The 15603-nt window shown below is 43.1% G+C and overlaps 1 protein-coding gene across 1 annotated transcript in view; it reads right to left on the reverse strand.

Moving 5' to 3' along the window:
- Positions 1 to 13830, reverse strand: part of TMEM88B (transmembrane protein 88B) — a 65798-nt gene extending 51968 nt beyond the window's left edge. The window contains exon 1 of the mRNA XM_069947711.1: positions 13049 to 13830. Coding sequence (XP_069803812.1) covers positions 13049 to 13318 — 270 coding nt within the window. The 5' untranslated portion in view covers positions 13319 to 13830. The remainder of the gene's footprint in view (positions 1 to 13048) is intronic.
- Between the last annotated feature and the right edge of the window lie 1773 nt (positions 13831 to 15603).

Genomic DNA, 15603 nt, shown 5'->3' on the forward strand with positions numbered 1-15603 from the left:
CTCTGCACTGACAGGCCACTCAGCCAATCACCGCCTCAAAACAAGATCTTTTGATATTCCTTGAGGACTGGAATTGGAGAACACTGATGATTTAGCTTGGCTTGCAGGTAAAGTATAAAGGCTCTCCCTTCTCCCTCAGACACAGTTCACGTGCTGAGCCCTGTCCCACTTCCTGCAATTTGTTGGTTACTTGAGACAGAAATCCCCTGACAACATGCAGTGGGAGAGAGATTACAGAGAAGTGAGACACCTAGTGGCCAAGTCTGTTTTTCTAATCGTAGCCTCCTCCCGTGCCTTTAGACAGGTGTAAACCATGCAGAAATCTACACCAGCGACAGGCACAGGTCCCACCAGCTTTACTAAGAGGCATGCGCCTCTTTGTAAATCCGGCTGGGTAAATGGGGACTGGGCTTTATTAAAGATTGGAGTGCACCAGTCTTGATAAATGTTCCTCAGAACAAAACTCCTCGGAACATGACCTTTTGATGGTCCTTGAGAACTGGGCTTAGGAAACACTGTGTAGATGATGTTCAACAGGCACACTAGATTAGCTTGCAGGTATACTTACAGGTTCTCTCTTTTTTAACCTTCTGCACCAACAGTCCCTGCAATTGTTCTAGTTCTGTCTGTTACTAGAGACAGAAATCCCCTGACAACAGACAGTGGGCAGTGGGGCTCAAAACAAATAAAACCAATAGTCCCTGCAATTGTTCTAGTTCTGTCTGTTACTACAGACAGAAATCCCCTGACAACAGACAGTGGGCAGTGGGGCTCAAAACAAATAAAACCAATAGTCCCTGCAATTGTTCTAGTTCTGTCTGTTACTAGAGACAGAAATCCCCTGACAACAGACAGTGGGCAGTGGGGCTCAAAACAAATCAGTGTTTCTCGATAACTGACGCCGACTCTCACTTTAGCTAATATTTACTACATCCAACATCCGTTCAGTTGCTTCTCTGCAGAAGACTACAAATTGCCACTTAGTCACAGTACATGCTAACAAAGTAGCCAATTAACTTTTACATGTGACAAATCTCGGAAAAAGAGAATAAATGCTTTAAGTCTATATAGATCTATTTCCCGCTCTTAATTAGCTATAGAAATTATGCAGAGAAATACACACAATCTCATGTATGTCATGTAATGTATGCGCCCAAAACAAAAACATGTATTTATAGACCCTGGAGGATGGCATGGCTATGCATCTTAGGGTAACATCAGCTCCTAGATGGGCTACACGTGTAGTAAATGTATTGTAAGTGTCTCCATTCAGATTACTGAAGGTCAGCAATGGCATGAATATGCCTTGAAAGAATAACTTAATGGGGAGAGAAGGACGTTTTTTTCAGTTCACTGCACATCGGGACTTAGCCATGACGACAGCAGCTAGCTGGCCTTGCCTTTTTATTCATCCCTGGGTTCTCAATAAAAAAAAAAAAAAAAAAAAAAAAAAAATCAGCTTTGACGGAGGAAGCCATTTATTAGTCAATGACCTTTCATGCAAATTGTCTGAGCTCGCACATCGAAATTGTGTCAGGACATCCAGTGGCATAAACCGGGCAAAGGCCTGCTATCCCAGGGGACCTGGTGAGTGATATGGAACCAGACTGTAATTCCCAAGTGTTATAATAATACCACTATACAGTGCCCTAACATTGTCATCACACACCGCCTGCATAATACAGCCATATAAAGCTGAACCAATAGTACCACATAGGTCTCATCAATACCATCTAAACAATATAAACTGGTCAAAACACTCAAATAATCCAAAGCCATTATACAACGTTATATGGTACCTAAATGGCTCGGGAGGGACAGCTACAAGTTAATCTACCCTAAGGACCCTATTCCACCAGACGATTATCGTTCAGATTATCGTTAAATTGTTCGAATCTAAACGATAATCGTTTGGTTGAAATGCAGTTAACGATTAACGACCGAACGAGAAATCGTTGATCGCTTTATAAGACCTGGACCTGATTTTATCGTTGCAAAACGTTCGCAAATGGTTCGCATTGCATAAGACGTCGTTCGGTCGTTTGCAGTAGATACGAACGCAATAGCGAAGAAATAGCGAAGAAAAAACGCAAATATGATCATAAATAACGATTATCGTTCCATGGAAATAAGTGAGCGTTTTCAGGTCTTTCGCAATAGCGGTCTTTTGAGATTGTTAATCGTTAACGATTATGCGAACGATTATCGTCCAGTGGAATAGGGCCCTAAGGCTATGTTCATACAAGGTATGGTTTACATAAATCACGCCCGTTGTTGCAATTTGTAATCCTTAGTATTTCACGGGTGATATAATTATACTCAGTCAATCAGGTATTATCACAGGTGTCCTTTGTATGGGACAACCCCTTTAACATCTTTACATTGCCGTTGCGGTGATGCCGGTGCCGCAGTCCTTTTTTTTTAACTGCATCCTTATTCCTGCGCACAGCACCAGGAGAGGGCAGAACGTCACACTGGGGGACACTGGGCCCAACCCCAGTGCTTCAGGCTGGTGACCAGGAATAGACTGCAGGTAAAAAAGAGGACTCTATTGATGTAACAATATTAAAACGATGTACTTGCTGGCGCTCATAAGCTTTATACTAAAGTCTGATGACGCCGCTGCCTTTGGGGTTTGATCGACTGTGTACAGCAGAATTGAGAAACTTCGGCCCTCTATCATTTGCAAAACTACCATTCCTATCATGGTATGGTTGGACAAAGAGGTGATTACATACGGACAGAAGAGATACCAAATAATCAGGCCTGACCCATACAATAATAATACAATGACACTAGGGTGATACATAAGACAGAACAGTCAATCAGGTTATAACTCTACAACATGTCTGCCCATCTCTGTGGTCTATAGATAACATTAGAACGTTGTATTCTGATTTATGTACATTAAAGACCCACATAGCAATGGCCAAGCATGGAAATCTTGTTGTCACCTCTGTGAGATGAGAGATTATGATAAGGTCTAAGCGAGCGGAGTTCAGTGAAGTGTGTCATCAGTTATCGGCTGAAATGAGGAACAAAAACCTCACACAGCCTGATGTACGGTATTTATGGGAAGCCATTAATAATGCAGACCTCTCCTTCTTCCTAGTACTTAAAGGAAGTTGTTATCATTGTCGGGCGTGTTATGGATACAGTGGAGCTGCGGTCACCGTCAGCCTGTTAGCCCATATTTCCCCTTCTTTTAGTATATTTATACTGCTTATATCAGTGCTCATGCTGCAGTGATAACAGGACTTTAATATTATACAAATTAGAATATTCAGCTCACTTAAAGGGGTTGTCCGGCATAGATTTAAAATCTACGATGCTGACGAGGCCGCAGGGGACACAACAGTGTGGTGTACTTACTTGTCCCGCTCCTGCTTGTTCCCAGGCCACCCGCTGTCTGCCACTGTCATCCACTGACATGCCGCTCCCACCAGAAATGGACACTCTGCATAGTGTACAGCATAGTTCAATGGCGTCTATGCTAAGTGGCCATTTCCAGTGGGAGCAGCATGTCAAAGCAATGGCAGCGGCAGGTAGGTAAGTATGCCGCACTGCTGTGTCTCCCGCAGCCTGACAGAATACTACATTTTCAGGTTACTGCTGGTCAAACTCTTTAAAGGGAATTGTTACCAATGTTATAGATGCAGTGGAGATGCAACACAGTCACAGTCATGATATCTTAAAGCCTGTTAGCTCTCATTACATTTACCACTACTCCCCTACTTTTCCCGGTACCACTACTACTCCCACATTTGTATATACACTGCTTACATCAGCGCCAATGCTGCTGTGATCGCAGGACTTTATTACTTAGCAGGTTCCTTCTGCAGACACACAGGCAGCTTGTAATTCAGTTAGGGAAAAATATGCAAATTACTGTTTATATTTTTTGGTTGACAGATTAGCCAGACCTCATGGCCTTAAAGTGTAGCTGTCGTTATAACTTTCAAAAACTAAATCAGCAGTAGATGTGATATAAAGCAAGTTTGCAATGAACATTCATTATTTTTGTTGTTGTTATCATGCTGTAACACAAAGCTGTACTTACCAGGGATCCAGGTCCAGTCTCCTGAAGGCAGATTTTCTGACTTGTACTGGTTGAAAAAAAGAGACTAAACCCAGGAATTCCGGCCAGTACAGAGAGTCATGGCTCAATGTGTCCATCAGTCACATGACTGCCTTCTCTCTGTGAGTGCTCAGATGGCCTGGGGAACACAGGACTTCCTGTTTTCTGACTGTTCGCCTAGCCCCGGACACCCCACAGAACCTTTTGGATCGGCACAAAAAGCTGCAAAAATGAAGAAATCACCACTACGTACGGGACCGCATGTAACGCTACGGGCGTAAGTTACGGCATTTTCGTCCGCAAACAATGGTCTGGTTCATTTTTTACGGCGCCGCGTACGATCCTGGCGTAAGTTCGTACGTAGTGTGAACTGTGCAGCCGTACATCGTATACTTTCCATTGTACGCAAACTACGTAAGTCTCTGGCCGCTTATTCACGGAACGCGCTATGGCCGGAAACTTACGTAGTGTGAACATAGCCTAAGGCCCTGTTACACAGGTCAGTCATCAGTAACAGGCATTTCTTCAAACGCTCATTCAGCCAATAGTCGCCTATGGTAAAAAGCCAGCAAACAGTCAACGAGCGTTAAAAGCCCAGCGATCAGCTGTTCACATTTTTTGTACGGCAGTAAAATCTATCATTACCGGCCACACATCTGTCAGTGTAAACAGGAGACGTGCAGCCAACAATGAATTTTCATGAGAGGGGTTCAGCCTGTGTGGATACAGCCTGAGGACCGCCTGGAAAACTGGGATACAGCCTATGGCTATGGCTGTATCCCAGTTTTCCAGGCGGTCCTCAAGGTTGTATCCACCCTCTTCACGGAGCGGGCAGACAGCAGGAATCAGAAGCCGATAGTTCAGGTTCATTCGAACCCAAACCTCGGCGGGTTCGCTCATCCCTACCTATCACCTGTGTGGAACCCCTCTCATCACTGCACCCAACCTGAGGGGAGCATGGGATCTTAGATATTAGACATACTTTTAAATTGTTCAAGTAATAGAATTCTTTAGGAAAAGTCTAAAAACAAGAAAACGCCAAAATGAATTTATCGTTTCATGCATTTAAATTGGGCAATTATCATTACAATTTCTCGGGTTTGTAATATGATATTACATTGATGATGTATGTTGGTGTTATTCGTGCTAGATTTATGACAATTAGATCATCCCACAGATCACTGTTACTCTTCCTCTTATGGATAATGGTTACTTGAATGCTGATTTCCCTGAGGACCTTTAGCCAGTCCTCTATATGTTCTGCTGAAAAATTTGACTTTTTATTGTTATTGTCCATAGAGGTTTTTTTTTTTTTTTTGTACATTTCCAATCTATGAATAAGAAAACATGTTCAGGCTGCAAACAAACATCTCTGAATAAACCTTTTGATACTTACAATGTTCTGTACGCACTGGTTATTTATCATGCAGACCTAAATAAACTGGATGCAGCAAAAACAACCCAATTAAGCAATTCTATTAAGCAACCAAAGACACCCCCTCCTCCAACCCGGGCTGGGAATCGGCCAACCTACCTAACATATCTATTATGCATTATTATCTGTTCTGATTTACGTTTTATATACTGTACTTTATACTCTAAAATATCTTTTTTTTTGGGGGGGGGGGATGGGGGGGGGGGATATGGATAGCCTTGTCTTTATTTGTGTAATGTGTATTTAATATATTATTGCAATATGTTTGGGTAGGCCTCTGTAGAACTCTTGGCTCGGGATAGGGGCTGATTTATGGGTTGATGATATTTAATACTGGTTAGCGTGGAGTCGGACGTCTCTAGTGGAGAGAAGCTACTGCTCTGGTCAAGGGGCAATTATCATGGAGCTACTAAAGAGGTTAGACCAACTTACAGGGCAGTGTGCATAGTGGAGGTTTCCACCTTCCGGACCTGAGGACTCTATTATCGCCGGGAGGGGGGGGATCATGATCAGAACATGAACAGGAACATGGAATCTGCCATAACTTGCTCCAGATAAATCAGATAGCTAAAGCGGTGGCAGCTAAGTTTTGTGCTTGTGTTTAAAGGGCTTATCCAGCGCTACAAAAACATGGCCCCTTTTTCACCACCCTTGTCTCCAGATTGGGTGGGGTTTGAAACTCAGTTCCATTGAAGTAAATGGAGCTTAATTGCAAATCACACCTGACCTGGAGACAAGAGAGCGAGAAAAGTGGCCATGTTTTTGTAGTGCTGGATAACCCTTTTAAAGCTTGCCATAAGCCGTCAAGTACTGATGGCCATCAGTTATCGCTCTAGACCAGCCCCCATCTTCCCCAGACAGAGGAACATTCGGCACGGCCCAGTGTTCCTTAGTTCTCTATGGGGAGGGGAGTGGTAAGAGCTCTGGCTGTGGCTTATCTCTCCCGAAACAGAGGGGTTGTGCAGTTATTTTCCATCATGCTTAACCACTATCTTCACCGAGGGAGACTAACAATTCCTTCCATACTTATTATCTATTAAGTCTCTTTCCCACAGTTCTCAGCTGCTGCTTTCTGCTGAAGACACAAAAATCTGTGTGAGAGCTTTTCTTTTCTCTCTTGTCTCCCCCTCCTCCCCCCTCCCTTCTGAGACAGCTGATGTAAACAAGTCCCTGGCAGGCTGTATTTGCATTATTGTGGTGTCTTTTTAATGCATTGTTATTTTTTTTACCAATAATTTAAAGGAAATATGGTCAGCTTTTTGAAAGCTTTACCGACCACCATCATTATTTTGCCTTCTGTAATTCACTTCTTCACTAAGATTTTCATGGTGTTGTGATGGTCAGTGCATTAACACAAGCCCAAAGGACGTAATATAACACGACGGTCGTCCAAATGTCCAATTGATCAGGTTTGCCGAGATGCATCAATTCCTTCTTCCCCCTCAATGGGATTAGTTAATAGGATTTACACTTCTTTAGCCCGCAGGGACTGGGGGAGGGGGGGGGGGGGGGTGGATTGACATCACGTCGCTTGACCCCTATGGTTTTGTTCTGACCTGGTTTAATTGGCAACATTGTTATTTTAAAAGAATTCCTATGGGATTATACATGAAGTTTTCACAATGGGAAAACACCACAAATTGTTATTACTGAGGATTTAAGCCATTTAATGTATCCATAATATTAACGTGGAACAACAAGGATGGATTGTGAATGCAAATCGGGTTAGATGAGTAAAATATTCTGAAGAAACATTAATATAATACAGACAGCTTTAATAAGAACATATAATCCTATTGTCTGCAGGGGTGTACTCTCCGTTTAATACAATTAAAGGGAATGTATCATCAGACAATGATGTTTAAAGGGGTACTCCGGCAGGTTCCAGCGGCAGATCCCACCTCCGTCACTGACTGGCTGTGCGGACTTGAAACGCCATGTCTTAAGCCCGCGTCAGAGACCAGGAAGCGGCTGGGCAGCGGGGACCGGAGCGCCGCGATGCGGGACCCGCCGCTGGAACCGGGGAGGTAAGTGGACGTCATTGCCCTCAGCCACCTCCTCCCCGGCCAGATCGGAACCCCCCCCCCCCCCGCCGGAGTACCCCTTTAAAGATTTTAATCTTTTTTTATTTTTTTTTTATTTTTATGATTTATTTATTCAAATTCTCCATTTTGCCATCTATGTTATTAAATAATCCTGACACCTTCAGTTTTCATTTTGGCCTCTAAGTCTTATAATAAGAAGACACTCCCTGTTCTGTACAGATCCCTTCTGAGCTGTATCCTCCCTATCATCACAGACGCTGGTATATAGATAACACAGGACCAGACCATTCTCAATAGGGGATGGTCAGATTTCAGCTTGCAACTTGTAAAATGATCTCTAAACAGGTCGCAGACCATGTCTAAAGGACTCCCATACAAGTGAATAGAGGTTGCTCCTGTCTATTGTACTATGATGCTTGCTGTAAAGAATATCACTAAATGCTGTTAAAAACAGATCAGGCAGGATGGTAGCCCCCATGAAGATAATAGAAACAGATTAGAAAAAAGAATGTCACTCTATCTGACTCTAAACAGTAAAAAAAAAAATGTTTCGATAAACCTCAACAGGGGTGAAGGGGGGAGGGGGGGGCTTAGTGTAAAATGGGGCAGATATATTTTATACATAGTCTCCAAAACTGTTGATGAAGGTGCAATAAAGATAACAAACAAATTGTACACCCCATGGACACCACTTGCTTAATAAGGCGCTTGCAACAATGTCCGTGATTAGGCCGTGATTAATATGAAAATATACGTTACCTTGCCGTTTAAGAGTGCGTTCACACTGAGGAAAAGAGGGGAAACTCCGAGTGGAATCCTGCGGTAGTGAATGTGCCCCAAACTTCATTCATTCTGAACCAAAATTTTCCAGTGTTTTCAAAATCAACGGGGATTCCAGTTGTCAGACCCCCACTGATCTGCTACTTATCACCTATCTTGTGGATAAGAAATAACTATGGGATACCTTTTTAACCTTTTTGTTACCCATCAAATCTCAAGTCTTCCAGTACTTCAAGTCTTCCAGTACCAGTCTTCAGCTGCTGTATGTCCGGCAAAAAGTGGTGTATTCTTTCCACTTTGGAAAGCAGGAGAGGTTTTCTATGGGTATTTGCTACTATTCTGGACAGTTCTTGTCATAGACAGAGGAGGCAGCAGAGAGCTCTGTGTCAGACTGGAAAGAATACACCACTTCCTGCAGGACATATAGTAACTGATAAGTACTGGAAGACTTGAGAGAAGTCTTGAGGTAGAACTAAATTACAAATCTCTGGCACTATCTGACACCAGTTTATTTAAAAGAAAGAATATTTGCATGAGTACCCCTTTGATTTATGCCATTCACTGTGCAAGATCCAATAACATTGTATTTTAACAGTTTGGATAGTTCCTTGTTCAGCAATAACAACTATGTTTGCTTATTTTTTAATTGGGGATTTTTTTTTCCCTTTTATTTTTAAAAATCATTTTACTTCCTTAGTCCCCCTAGGGAACTTCTTTGAGCAATCAAACTGTACTTCTATATTGCATTGATCTGCTTAATTGGCAATCTGCTAGTGTAGGCTGGCAGGCATGGAGGACTAGTAAAGGCCTTGGGCTGTCATAACAACTGATGGGCTCCCCCCAATCTGACCCCTGAACCACCAGTGACATGCGGTATAACTGTGTAAATGGCGCTGTCAGCTATAACCGCAGCATTAAAGGGCTAAATAGCCGGTATTGGAGATTGCTCTATTTGGGCTATTGACGACAGCTGTCAGCGTCTAAAAGTAGTGGTAGCTGTTGAGTCTGGAGCGGGCTCAGCTCCTCAACCTGGTCTACACACTGTTAATGGCCCCATGATGAAAATGATATGCTGATCACAGGCGTCGGTCCGACTAATATAGCCCCTTGAGATTTCAGGAACAGGAACCCATTTCCCATTAGAAAAGAGCGGTGGATCAGGTGGTCATGCCGTTTCTCCATTCATGCTCCATGATGATTGTAGATGGTTTATCAGACCCCAGCGATCACCTAGCTATCCCTTAACTCTGTCAGATGGAAAAACCCTTTAATGATGGTCTGTGGGCTGCTGGGATAAGTTTTTAGATACCAACTTTAAGCCCTAGTTCTCCATGACTTTGTCACTGTGCCAATTGGAAGCTTCTTGGTCCTCATGTTATTACTATGAGGAGTTGTAGACTCAGGGACCCTTGGGTTGGATCTGATATTATTAAGGGGTTTTACAGCAAAGTATACATACGGGGGGGGGGGTAAATAATGTGGGGGTGAATATATGTATAGGCCATATTTACATGGAGTAAGACACCAGCCGATTTGTGACCCGGCCGGGGCTACTGCAGTACCGGCTGGGTGATCATTATTTCTGATGAATTGGGATGCGGGCGCATCCCAATTCGCCACTGCACACAATAAAGCGTGCAGCCAGAGTCGCACGCCTTATTGTGTGAACTGACAGGTTCTCTACAGCCGCTATTCTCTGCAGCGCCGCTAGCGATCCCGGCCGGAGTGTATACTATATGTGTATACACTCCGGACGGGATTCCCTCTAGCTGCAGCACAGTGTAAGTTCAGTATTAATCACGGCCATGTTGCATATTGACAACAACGTCCGTGATTAATACTGAACTTACGTTGTGTGAACATAGCCACATACTGTACATGAGTGATTAATACATATGGGTGTAAATTAAGATAGGGAGTAAACAGATATAGGGCCCTAGTTCTTATGTATTCCTTCTTTATTAGAGATGAGCGAACCTGGAGCATGCTCGAGTCCATCCGAACCCGAACGTTCGGCATTTGATTAGCGGTGGCTGCTGAACTTGGATAAAGCCCTAAGGCTATGTGGAAATCATGGATATAGTCATTGGCTGTATCCATGTTTTCCAGACAACCTTAGAGCTTTATCCAAGTTCAGCAGCCACCACTAATCAAATGCTGAACGTTCAGGTTCGGATGGACTCGAACCCGAACCCGGTTCGCTCATCTCTATTCTTTATACAATGTATACAAAAACATCAAAGAGTGACTACTTTTGCAGAGCAATACATAGAGAATACATACAGAGACAATGTGAGATGTGCAGCAGAATACTGAACACATAACCCCCCATCATGCAGCGTGAGGCTCATTGCACTTAAGCCATCACATGTGATAATTGTAGTTGTCACAGTGTCCCCGTGCATTGATTTACTGTCACTGGCATCATCATCAGAATCAGTGAAATTTCAGGGGAATATCATCCATATTCAGACGAGAAAAAGGAAAAACAATTTAAAGGAACACCACATCATTACTGCAGTCGATGCATGCCGAATTTACTCAGGGGACGAGACCTTAATAAGGTATTCCTATAGAAGAATGGATGTATAAGGAGACACAAAGGAACACAGAGAGAAAGTGGTAGATAAATTATTAAGAGCCTGACAAGTACTGAGGTTAATCCGAACCCTATTGCAAATACTAAATCCAACTTATCACCTCTCTAACCAGTAATTGTTATTGGAAGTGATGGTAGTATATTGCTAGGCTATACTGCTGGAGTACATGAAGAGCCTTCTGAGCAAGTGAAAGAAGATTTATTGTTCTATTGTTGTGTGAGTTTTCTCTCTATATTGTACACAGCCCATGTGATTCCCCCCTGCACTTTTTGTGTGTTTTCCTCTTTTTTTTTTTTTTTCTTTTTACTAGCCCATGTAACTGATGTAAGCTGTCCTACAAGGCTTCTCTCCTCCTGTCTACAATCTCAGCACAAAGTCCCTCGGATAGCTGTATCTTCTGTTTCTCTGAGTAACAGCTAAATGGTAGGAAATATTTAATAAAGACTAGAAATCAACACTCTATATATATATATATATATATATATATATACATATATATAATCATCCATAGCCTTAGACACTGTAGCTCCTTCAAAATTGTTTCTTTCTCTGTAAACCTGCCACAGGGTGAATCTAACACACATGTGTTCAGGTTATGTGATATGAAGGATTATTCACTGCCCATAATGGCTAAATTATCATCTGATCAATTGTCAGTGTTGACCATGTATATTCAGGAAGACTATTCGGGAAGACTTTATCAGCTAAGGTTTACTCCATATGGACATAACATGAGCCCATTCTAACATGTACATTATGGCCACTCTCCTAATTACAAAATGAGTTTTTGTAATATATTTGACTAGCCTATTCAGTACCCTTTTTGGTAAAAATTTCTGCTAAAAACTTGTCACTATACTGCATCCATACACAGTAGCTGTGTACGGGCAGTAGCATAGCTGCACTGTCTCTCGCTGCTCACAGCACTGTCCATCGCTAAATAGCAATTCCAGATGTTTTACTCGGTGCCAGAGAGTATCGGGTATAGGATCCAATAAAGCTGTAAAAGATGAACAGCACAGTGCAGATATGGCTCTGCTATTCCTTGCTATTGCCCGTTCTCGGCAGTATAGGTAATCAAATAAGTAATTTGACATAAAAAAGTAAACTTTCACACTGCCTGAACTGTTAGGGTCAGTCCACACTGAGGAATCGGCACTGATATTCCGAGCAGAATCTCTGTCACGGACTCGGCTCAGAATTCCGTCTGCCTCAATGTAAGGTATAGGGTGCCTCCGCTCTCCGCACCTCTCCACTCAAAAAATTTATATGTCAATTCTTTGAGCAGAGAGCCGCTGAAAGCCGGGGTGACCTATACTTTACATTGAGGTGCTGAGGCAGGTGGAATTCCAAACCTAGTCTGCGACAGGGATTCTGCTAGGAATTTTGGTGCCGATTCCTCAGTGTGAATTGACCCTTAGTCATTGGGGTGGTCCCTGGTGTCCTCTGCCTTCCCTGACGACCTTGATTGATAGATTTCTTCCTATACCTAAACTGGATGAGATCTACACATCAGGGATGGTGGGGAGGGAAAAATCTGCCAGGATCAACCTAATTCCCTAGACAAGAAGAAAGTGATGACAAGTTCCCTATAACTGAACTTAGATCACCGTAGAATTCAGTGGTGACCCAGGTTTAGTTCAGAAGACCCATAAAGAGCCCATAATATAGATGCTAAAAAGATCTAGATGAAGACCAGAAAGTGGTGAACAATGGGACCAGGTAAGCGTCACAGTGGCAAGGGTGGGGAGACCAGACAGGTGAGTACTCAGCAGGGTGGGGAGACCAGACAGGTGAGTACTGTTTCATTGTGAAAAAAAGTTGATTGATGCACGTTGCTAAATTCTTTACTTACCAAATCCAATGTCAGAACTTCACGTGCAACTACATATCCAGAGAATAATTATACACATGAACAATACATCATTCAGATTTGGTCGACTTTCTCATGCATGAACCATGTGAGTAAAGTATGGCTTCTATTAGACGGATAGTGTTAATATCTGATAATACCAGATTGTAGACTTCAAGACAAAAGAAAGCTCTTAACCCTTCCCTCTCTTGACTAGACAGCACATGCACACAAGTCACACAATCTTTAGGCACTTACCCTCGAATGGCATTTAAATCCAAAATAAACCACTACGATGGTCGGAGTCAAGACGATGGTGAATATGACAGCCAGGATGATTGAGTTAACAAGAAAAGCCAAAAAGTTAGCTCCAGACACAAACAAAGCCCAAATCCAGCACCCCCACCTGCTCCGAGACTCCATAGGTAAAAGCTGGTCTTCCATATTATACGGGGGGAGCCCCGGGATCATTCTTGAGGTGTCCGACATGCTGTCCACATCAAAGTCGTCAATCTCCTGGTCGGACATTTTTAGCTGTAATATTATCTTAGGTTCCTTAAAATGTTCGGAAAGGTGACGTGTTACGGTGACGTGGTCGCACTTTGCCTTTCACGAGTCAACATTCACCATGTGCAAAGGGACATGGACCGGGAGGAACCTCGAAAATCTGTGAATTACAAATAAACTTGGTTAAATGTTCTTCTCTTTATAGGCAAACAGCTTTGACTGCTAGGTCCATGGATAAGATGCTGTTCAGAACTAAGGAGAAGGCTTCCTCTGGCCAAGTTGTCATACTGGTCTTCCCTCTTGGTGATGAGAGTTACTTCCACCAGAGCCTGTATCCAGAAGTGATGCTTGCGGAGTGAGAAGCTGCTCTGTTCGCTGCTAGTTCTTTCAGGCTTGATGTTTCCCTGTTCACCGCCTTAGCTTTGTGAGCTTGCCTCAAAGAACTGTCTACTGCTACTAGCCAATCGGCTGCCGACTGAGCCACACAGTCTGTCTCTCTGCTTAGCATGCATGCAGCCGGCACATCTGCACCAAGGTCCTGCTCCATCAATTCAGGTTATTCCTGGTGGAAACTAATGACATTATTCCATAAACCAATTCTGACTTTGTCACACTTCCCGCTGGGGGGTCATGAGGATAAGAGTTTTTTGTTGTTTTTTTTTCACCAATCTCTGAAGCTTAGATGTCCCCATGAGGTGCGGATGTGTGTGTCACTTTGTGTTTGCCACATGTAGAGATAAATCAATGAGGACATGATCTTCTAAGGATCAGCTGTATACATGTAACAGGAGTTAATGCAGCCGGTGGATAAAATATTTCTGTGAGGGAAGGGTCATCTGAGCAATGAAAAAAATAGATACTCAACATTTAGGGCCATATTATGGTTCGATACAAGCGCTGAGTGTGTTGGGAGACATAAGACGGCACCCAGAGTAACATGCTGGGTATTCTTCATATTCTTTATATTACATACAGAAGTATATAATGCAATATCATGTCATGCTGTAATACAGAGATATCCTATCTTATACAGTGGTGCCTTGGATTACAAGCATAATTAGTTCCGGGACCGTGCTTGTAATCCAAATCACTCTTGAACCAAAGCAAATTTTCCCATAAGAAATCACTGATATGCAGACAATTGGTTCCACACCCCAAAAAATAATGATTTTTTTATTCTGAATAACATGTAGAACAGATGAAACAAGCAATAAGAAGCAGCAGAATATGTGATGTTATAAGTTACTGTACAGTATAGCAATCAGCATGTGGTGTATAATGTATAGTAAGTGCATAAAACTGAAATACAGCAGCAGTTTGTAGATACAGGATGGAGCTGCAGATCCCCATAATGCAGTAGTGTAGTACAACAGGCTAGAATAAAGAAGCAGGGCTGCTGTCAGAGGTCTGTGTGGTCACATGAAAGCAATGCTCTTAATCCAAGTTACGATTTAAAAAAACTGTGAGCTCTTCTTGCAAAACTAGGCCTGAGGAGGCGCGCATGCACAAAATGGCCCGTTGCCATTAGTGGAACACTCCTGCCTTCTATCATATCTGCCGTGAAACTTGTTTTCTGAAAATAAAGACTGAATCTTTTACCGCATGGTGAGTGCCGCTGACTATCTTCTGCTATCTGCTACCATATTTGTCTTTTTTTTTTTTTGTAGTTTTGGTAGTACTAGCCCCAGGCTTGAACAACTGGGTGAAGCTAACTCCTCGAGGCTTCCCATGGTAGTTGTCAGGAATTTGCACTAGCCTGGTGTGAACTGGACCTGTTTTTGCCTTTTGTTTGACACACCCGCATTTTTTTCAGCCTTCTGGCAGTGCAAGGGTTACACTGCTCACTACTGGCCTTGATTGTTGCAGCTGAGCGGTGTTCTTTGACTGACAGTTTCCTCTGCCTCTCTGGAGCCTGGGTAATCAGAGCACCGGTCCAATGAGGATCCAGACCGGGCTCTTGGTCAGCATAAAACAGAGCTGAGGCAGAGTCCCAGCGCTGGCTATTTAGGTTAACTCCTGGTCCCAGCTTCCCCGTCTATTCCTGCCAACCCCTCTCCTAACCCCTCTTTCGACTCGACTTGTTATCTGACCTTCTGCCTGACTAATTGATGATCCCTTTGCCTGCTGATTTTGTACTGCGCTGCCTTTTTGGTTTTGACCCGGCTTGTTAACTATTCTTTTATGTTTGTTCTGTGTGCACGTGATCAGCGTAGGGAACGTCTACGTGGTTGTCCACCTAGGGGCGATCAATGCAAGTACGCAGGGACAGTGGGTGGGTTCAGATCTAGGGCCCACTGTCTGGTTGT

The sequence above is a fragment of the Dendropsophus ebraccatus genome, chromosome 12 (genome assembly GCF_027789765.1).
Source record: "Dendropsophus ebraccatus isolate aDenEbr1 chromosome 12, aDenEbr1.pat, whole genome shotgun sequence".
NCBI classification, from domain to species: Eukaryota; Metazoa; Chordata; class Amphibia; order Anura; family Hylidae; genus Dendropsophus; species Dendropsophus ebraccatus.